An 8,415-nucleotide genomic window follows, 5' to 3' on the forward strand; every position below is an offset into this window, starting at 1 on the left:
AGGAAAGGCTTCTCAGCGAACCTGGCAGTGGTGTCTAAAGGCCCCAGCCAGGACAGCCCCATTGCACAGACTGAAAGGTCGGCAGTGCCTGCCTCAAAGAGCATACAGGGATGTTGGGCTGAGATTGTCAGAGCTGAACTATTTCCCATTCACTTTAATGGGAACTGGAAATCCAGCTCCCTTAGGAAGAGCTGCAGCAAAAAAACTTCAGGACCAGACTTCAAAGAGAAACTGCTGAACTTCAGTTCATTTGCAAATTTGACACCATCAGCTCAGGATTAAACAAAGACTGTGAATGGCTAGCCAACTACAGAAGCAGTTTCTCCTCCCTTGGTGTTCACACCTCAAGGGCTAGAAGAGGGACTCATCCTCTCTGATTGAACTAACCTCCTTATCTCTAGACTGATTCTTGCCTGCATATTTATACCTGCCTCTGGAAATTTCCACTGCATGCATCTGACAAAGTGGGTATTCACCCACAAAAGCTCATGCTCCAATACGTCTGTTAGTCTATAAGGTGCCACAGGACTCTTTGTCGCTTTTTACAGATCCAGACTAACACGGCTACCCCTTTGATACTTAGGTGGCTTTGACAATCTCACTCTGCCTGTATAGCCCCGTGCACACAGATGGTGCTCTAGGGGCCTGATCCTAGAAAGCTAATGGGAACCGAGGGCCCTTAGCAAATTACAGAGCAGAGTCCAGGGTTGGCTTTGCTGCCCGTTGAGGGTGCTCAGCACCTCCGAGGAGCAGGCCCTACATGAGTAATAATGGACGGTGTCGTGGATGGGGCAGGGTTTCCTCCAGTGAATACCTTGTACCAGACGTCTCCTATTCGCTGCACTAGTGATAACTCTCTCTTTCTCCCCCCCTCCTTCCCCCGCCATCTTCATTATTTAGGTGAAACAGGAGCTAACGGCACAAGTTGACCTCTTTCGTGAATTGACAGGTCATGTCCCTCATCACATGGATGGACACCAGCATGTTCATGTTCTCCCAGGTAGGGTGGTGGTGATATTCCTCCCAGCCCCCCAGAATTAAGGATAATTCTGCTTTGAGGGAACCCTCCCACTCTCGGTTTGTTGAATGATCCTTTACATAAAGGTATTCAAGAACTATAGCATGAAATGTTCCCATCCAGCACGAGAGACTGGTGACTGACTATATTTTGTGCCTTTGAACATCTTCCCTTCTCCCCCCGGATGTCTGTGCTGGGCTCTCCTTTAATGGCAAGGCTCTCTGGCTTGTGATATGCAGGAGATCTGGCTAGCTGATCGCAAGGGTCCCTTCTGGCCTTAAATGCTCTGAATCTATGAATCGTTCTGACTCCCTGCCCAAACCAGCAGTTGTTTTGCTGCCATTCACTGCAGCTTTATAATCTCAGCAGCACATTTCTTATAATTAAGAAGCAGGAATTGCACACAATACATTAGAGCTCATACGTTTCTCCCTCTTCACTGGGCACAGAGGAGAGATTTGTGGGTGGGAGGAAGGGAGCTATGCTATACCGTCCTGTGCCCCTTCCTGTCACATACATGCAGTGCAGAGGTCTGTTTTCAAAGAGACAAGTGGTAGGTCCAGTCAGAGAGGAGTTGGGAAGACATATAATGCTGCCTGTTTCCCAGACATGTCTGGATCATAGATGCTGAAAACATCCAGGGAAGTTAAAGCTTCTGAGTGGAGGGTGGAGATTTCCCTGGCTTCCCTTCTTACAGAACAACTCAAATGCTGCCTGTTAATATTTAATTATAACAACAAAGGGCAATAAATATTAGATTTAATTATAATAGGAAGAACTGATCAAATTACACTTCCAAGAGGACCCGGCCTGGTGAGAGAAGTTATTGTACTGATCACACTGTCCTAGGGGGATTTTGTGTAGCAATAGGAGATGCCAAACCTTCTGAAGTGCTAACACCAGAGCTTCGCCTGCAAATACCCAGAAGTATATCATGCACTTTTGAAGGTTTCAGCCAAGCTGTTTATCCACCATAGCTGTGGTGCTGGCTTCAGGGAGCAGTAAATGGAGTACAGCTGCTGACAAGACTGGAGAGGTTTTCATTTCTGCCAGTCTCCCATGACAACAGTAATTGATCAGCTGAGCCTCACTCAAAGATGTACATTGGGAGATCTGACAGTGGGCCACGGAGCTGCTACTTCTAGGGTGAGGAATTTCTAGGGTGAGGCCCCACTCTTCCAGCAAGTCTCTGAGAATCACAGGGCCTGACTGGAGTCACCTTTCACCCGTCAGCAGAGATTCAGATAGAGAGCAAGCCTCCTTGTAGGCCAATCAGCTCATTGCAGCAATGGAAAACTTCACTGGAGGCTGGTGATTTTAAAGCAACTAGGTGAAATTGACACATAAAGTGCACTCAGAGCCAGCTTGTATCAGCAGGGTCACGATGTATGAGGCACAATATCTCAGGATGTGTCCATCCTGAAGAGCCTCCACTGCAAAATCCCATGTTAACAGATCACATTAAAGCTGATGATGTCTTCAAGGACAAACAGCCCCTAATGCCAATAATGCTTTGTATTTATGGAGCACTTTCCATCCAGAGATCTCAGTGTGCTTTACAAAGGTGGGGAGAGCATCTTTATTCCCATTTTACAGCCAGTGGCACTGGAACCCTTTTAATAGTGGGGATGCTGAAAGCCAGTCCCCGTACCCCTGTCCGCGCCTCCCTCCCCCCCACAGCTGAGACCGGGAGCAGTGCCGTGTCTCCGGGAGTGGGGGACCCAGACAGGGGTAAAAGGCTGGGGGCAGGCACGGGGCCTGCAGCTGGCACCGCATGTGCAGGGCCAGTAGCACAGCTCTGGCTGCAGAGTAATGTTACCAGGTGCTGATGGGATTCTTTGGACACTGTGCTTTGTGGGTTGGAGGGAGGTAAAGGGAGAGGGTCTTGGGACGCCCCACCGCTCACCCTTTCAGGGGGAGAAAGGCCATGTGGGATTATATTTTTCAATCATAAGGAAAAGGGGAGCTGATTTCCTAGTTATCTAATTTCTAACTACATTCTCTCTGGCTTTTCTTGTAGAGGTTAGACATGTGTTTGCACAGGTGTTAGAAGAGTATGGGATCAAGTATACACGTGTGCCAATAGAACTAGGCCTTCACAGCTGTGCGTGGATAGAGCCACCTCTAATGGACTTTTATCTGGGAGTAGAAAAAGATTCCCTTGACACAGTAGATGTGTTTACAAGACACGGAATAAGGTAAGACAGACACACCCATCGCATATATACATTAAAGAATTCAGATCCTACCAGTTCTTGATGTTCTTCATCTTCCCACGCAGACCATTACAGAAACAGAGCGCAGGCATTCTCCTACCTCCAAGGGGCAGGTTCTGTAGTGTTTTGTGTCTCTCTTGGACTCAAAGGCACAGATACAAACACTAGGTTTCTTACAGGAAACACCATCTTGAATCAGGCAATTGGCCTACAACTGCTGCTGATTTATAGCCTCCCACAGCACCACGGGGTGGTAGATATGTGGCACTGCAGGTTCCCACTGAGACATGAGGAAAAGTGTCAATATCAACTTCGGTTTGCAGTGTTGTAGCCATGTCAGTGCCAGGATATTAGGGAGAGAAGGTGGGTGAGGTCATATCTTTTATTGGACCAGCCCTCTGTTGGTGAGAGAAACACGCTTTCAGCTTCAGGACCTGCAGAAGAGCTCTGTGTGGCTTAAAAGCTTACCTCACTAACAGAGGTTGAGCCATTGAAAGAGATTACCTCACCCACCTTGTCTCTCTAACTTCTGTTTGTTCGTGTCTATTTTAGTTCCACTTCTCCATCTGGCTCCTGCTGGCCAAAGGCGGCAAACGGTGATAAAACAAACACATGCAACAAAAAACGATCACAGAGAGATGAAGGGAGACAAAATGGCTGAAGCCAAAAGGAAGCAGAGCCAGAGACCCATGAAACTGATCTCTAGCATCTGTGCAGGCTGTTCAAACCCAAGTTCTTAAAGTGCTCTGGGCATGACTCTGTATAATTGATATGAGCCTGTGTTTATTGTGTAGTAATGGTGCTATGTCAAATTTCATCAATTTACAGTTAAAAAGACTGAGTTGCTGTCAGACCTGCAAACTCAGCCTGAAATCTGAAAGTCACGTTGGGGTCTTGCCTGCTTATGCACCGTTAGCAGTAATACAGATTAAAGCAGCCACTCACGCGACATTCTGGTGCTTCCGGGAGCAGCGTGGGCCTGCCCCTGCTGGCATGATCTCATATGCCCAGTGCGTGAGGTCACGCCACACAGAGGCGGCTCCATCTTTAAGAGCTTGCTGCCCTGCCCTCATCGGCATGATCTTGTACGTATGGTGCATTCAAGGTCATGCCACACAGAGGTGCCATTTTTAAGAGCTGGAGGGGGCAGAGCAGCATTCTCCCAGCCAATACCAGACAAAACCACATCCAGTACCAGACGGGACAAACCTTTCAAAAAGAGGACCGTCCAGTTTAACACCAGACAAGTGGCCTTCCTAGGCCAAGTTCTGCCCTCAGTTATACCTGGGAACTTTAATTCTGCACTCCCTTACGCCTATCAAACCCATTTGGGATTGCACAGGTGAAACGGCAAGAGTTTGGCCCTGCAGCTGGAACATAGCTAACAATTCTGTTGCTAATGCGTAAGAATGCATAGCCTCCCTGTTGGGTTTGTTGGCTCTTCAGTACGAACTGTAGTAAACCCCTGTAATTTTGTCCCTAAAGTAAGCAAGCACGTCTCTGCTATACATGGGGGCAGATCTGTTAGCAAGCTTTCCCATTTTACAGAGTCAGCTTTACTCAAAATTAAGCTATTAGAGGGAACTCTAACCTGAAATGATGATTTATTCATTTTTTAAAACTGAAACTTTCAATAAAAACACACTTTTCATAGACAGTAGTAAACAGTATCCTGCATGGTCACCACCCTTCCTCCCCCCATTCTAAAGTGGGTCTACAGCCACAGGGCCCCAGCAAGCGCTGTATCATGCCCCCTTTAAACATTCTCCCACCAAAGCAGCGGGCCAAGGGTTGACTTCATTGAGGCTCTGTGGGAGCAGGGTCCTCCCACACCGCACAGCCTGCAGGAATGGGGCCTTTGTTCAAAAACTGATGTGTCAAATGACAATGCTCTGTGGTGGTGTATGTTAATAATGAAAGGATGAGTTATCCTGTTCAGGGGTAGTTGTATTTGGTATTATTCTGTATTTAAATATTTACACTAACAGAAGATCATTTGAAATTAACTTTTTTTTTAAAGTCTACACTACAGCTACATTTCATGCCTTTTGTTCATATTAATTTTTGTATCCTCCCCCCCAACAGGTGGGCTGACATTTATATAGGTTTGAGTACCATGGGCAAAAACATGTCCGTCAGCAACATTCAGAGCGCCATTGATACTGCCGTGGCGGCTTTTGCTACCAAGGAAAATTCTCTGACGACTCAATTTTCACCTCAACGTCAGCAAGGCAGAACAGTCACAATTGAACTGATGGTACATCCAGGGTACCCCACTATTCCACCTGTTGGAGGCTGTGGAGAAGGACCAGACGATTTTTCACAGTCATGGGAACGCTTGCATGAACTCCAAACATTAATGAATCCAGAGTTGCAAAGCTATTACAAAACAAGGAACATTCAACTTTGTGCATTTAAAGATCTTTAAGCAAGAGAAGATAAATATAGCTTGTACCGAGAGGGGGGAAGAATCTGTAGCTGATAGTATACCTCATTAACGCAGAAGGGAACTGTGAATGGACTGGGAGCAGCCTATAAACTAATTAGAAATACCTGGACTCTCCAATGCACCTAGCGGCAATATCCCAGCCTGTATCTCTCTCATTGTCATCAGATTTGTAAGACACCTCAGCTGATTTGAAAGTGATGGATTTCTTTTGTGTATCATATTCACGCTCAACCCCAAAATTTAACTTGAAAGCCAAGGCCCAACTGTCAGACTAACAAACCGTTCCTGCAGATGCTGCAATAGCAGATAGCACATCCACCCATGGCTGACAATCATGCATCAACTTTTTGAAAGATTTTTTTTTGTGCGGTGGCAGGGAATAGTTGCAAAAAGATACACAGCCTAGAAAGTAAAGCCTCACCTGGCCAAGGGAGGCGGATTTCTGTAAGCCTAGTAACTTTGAGCATTCCCTTCAGAAATTACTGTATTGTCCTTTCATTTTTTTACTTGAACTATTGCATCTTTACTCATGTCTACAGAAAAGGAATGGTCATTGCAAACATTTTTTTCTTCACTAAAAGTAATCAACTTATATTAGCCTTCTGATGTCTTCAATCATACTCCATGCAAGTAGCTGGATGCAGAGTTACTGTTCTATTTAAGTAGGCTCTAGCCATTACACACTCAAAAGAAAATTTTAATGCCAGCACTTCCAGACAGGCTTTTTAGATGATTTTACAAGAACAGCAATCGTTGACCCAATTAGCTATTTCATGATGACTGTTACCTGTAAAAATCCTACCATCACCTGTCAATACACCACACTTTGCCCTTTCTACGTGCTGTGATGGCCACTTATTGTAAACATAAAGATGTTCTAACATCTAGAGGGGGCAATGACAATGAGAAGGGAAAAACTCTAATTATCATCAAAGCTTTCTAATTTCTACAGTTCCACTACAGGTCAGTTTTCATTCCTCTGGTACTTTCTGAAAAATCCTCCTTGTTGTATGAGATTTTTCTGAGCTTCATGGCTGCCCAAAGCGTAATTTAATATGTCAGTGCTGTTCAGCCATCTTGGCTATATAAAGAGATGGAAAAATGCACTTCATCCAAGCCTGACCAGTATTTTCCCGCTTTTAGCTAATTCGAACCTAATTTTAGCACAAAGCCTTTATTTTTATAAAGTCTTAACTGTTTGATGCATAACCTGTAGAAAAATCAAAGTCTACAAGAGCCCAGTCATACTAGGGCTGTGTGCACAGAGGGCATGATTAACAGGACTTATTTGGCCTCCGGTTCCTAGCCAACTGGGAACTTTCTTTGTGTAAGGAAAAAACAAACAAACAAACAAACCTAACATTCTTGCATCTGAAGAAGTGAGGTTCTTACCCACGAACGCTTATGCTCCCAATACTTCTGTTAGTCTCAAAGGTGCCACAGGACCCTCTGTTGCTTTTTACAGATTCAGACTAACACGGCTACCCCTCTGATACTTGACACCTAACATTAAGATTGCTATATCAAGCACCTTTCAGGCAATTCCATAAACTTAGATTAGGCTACAGTATTAATTCTAGATTTACAATCTCTATTGTAATAGGTACATGGTGTACAATGTGGCTGAGGCAAAATTACAAAAGAAACCAATTTTTGGAAGTGCTTGATATGTCAAACAACTTTACATTAACACCAGTCTTTACATTTAGTGGTAAAGTTTCCAGGTTACTGATTGTGATAAAGTATAATAAAAGAACAAGGGATGTAAGAGTTGCACTCAACAATGAAAGAATGAGTTGTAAAAGTGCTGTTAGAAGTATGAGTGCCACCTAGTGTTTACTATATGTTGTTCATGTGCAGTAATATGCCTGGAGGCACTGTGGATTATCTAATACTGTATCTCAGATTTTTACACGACATGACCTTGTTTTATTACATAATTTTTAACCTTTGATTTAGTCTCATGAGTACTTACTATGAATTTGCTTTGATCACACAATCATCAGAACATCCCTTCTCTTTTCATGTATTGTACTGTTATTTGTACTCATTTTCTGCTTCCTTCACACTAACTGAACCCTGTGAAGTCAGCACGAGAGTGGCCTTAACCCATTCAGTTCTGTACTGTGAATATTAGACAATTTTGTAAATGTCCATATTTCTAAATAAATAGGACAAAAACAGGATTTTAACATTCAAATGAATTGAAAGCACTTTAAAGTGGAAGTGTGAGTAAAGAACTCCTCATTTTAAGTACCTGGACTTTTAGCTGAACTATTTTTATGTAAATAGGGAAATGATAAAGTGTTCTGAGAAAGTCTTGAGAGATACGAAGTTCACAATAAGAACATTCAACAAACCAACTCTAAGCTTTCCCTGTATACAGATATTTTCAAAATTCAGTCTAAAAATAAACCATGCCACAAAGCCTTTGAGAGCATTTTTATTACAGGTAGCAGAATGGAATTGCAGAAAGCCTATACCAATACTCTTGGGTGTATAGTTTCACCAGTATGCTGTAGTTTTGGGTCTTAAACTGCACGTTTAGAATTGAGCATGGCTTAGGGAACTAGAGAGAACAGCTTGAATTCCTGAGTTAACACAGGACTGGCTTAGTACTTTTCATTTGTCTACTCCCACTTCAACCATACAGTACACACACTTATTTGGTCTGTATCTTTTGCAAAGAGTCACCTGTAAGTAAAAGCTACTACTTGTGTTTCACATCTTGT

At 43.9% G+C, this 8,415-nt stretch overlaps 2 protein-coding genes across 6 annotated transcripts in view; one reads left to right on the plus strand and one right to left on the minus strand.

Moving 5' to 3' along the window:
• Positions 1-3,446, minus strand: part of CCDC116 (coiled-coil domain containing 116) — a 50,551-nt gene extending 47,105 nt beyond the window's left edge. Inside the window, exon 1 of the mRNA XM_034791007.1 lies at positions 3,268-3,446. The gene's annotated coding sequence lies outside the window, so the exon portion shown is untranslated. The remainder of the gene's footprint in view (positions 1-3,267) is intronic.
• Positions 1-7,635, plus strand: part of YDJC (YdjC chitooligosaccharide deacetylase homolog) — a 76,274-nt gene extending 68,639 nt beyond the window's left edge. For all 5 annotated transcript variants that reach the window (XM_034791011.1, XM_034791009.1, XM_034791010.1 and 2 more), the window contains 3 exons: positions 901-1,000; positions 3,039-3,216; positions 5,320-7,635. In XM_034791011.1, coding sequence (XP_034646902.1) covers positions 901-1,000; positions 3,039-3,216; positions 5,320-5,662 — 621 coding nt within the window. In that variant the 3' untranslated portion in view covers positions 5,663-7,635. The remainder of the gene's footprint in view (positions 1-900; positions 1,001-3,038; positions 3,217-5,319) is intronic.
• Positions 7,636-8,415: the final 780 nt, after the last annotated feature.

The sequence above is a fragment of the Trachemys scripta genome, chromosome 15 (genome assembly GCF_013100865.1).
Source record: "Trachemys scripta elegans isolate TJP31775 chromosome 15, CAS_Tse_1.0, whole genome shotgun sequence".
Lineage (NCBI taxonomy): Eukaryota > Metazoa > Chordata > Testudines > Emydidae > Trachemys > Trachemys scripta.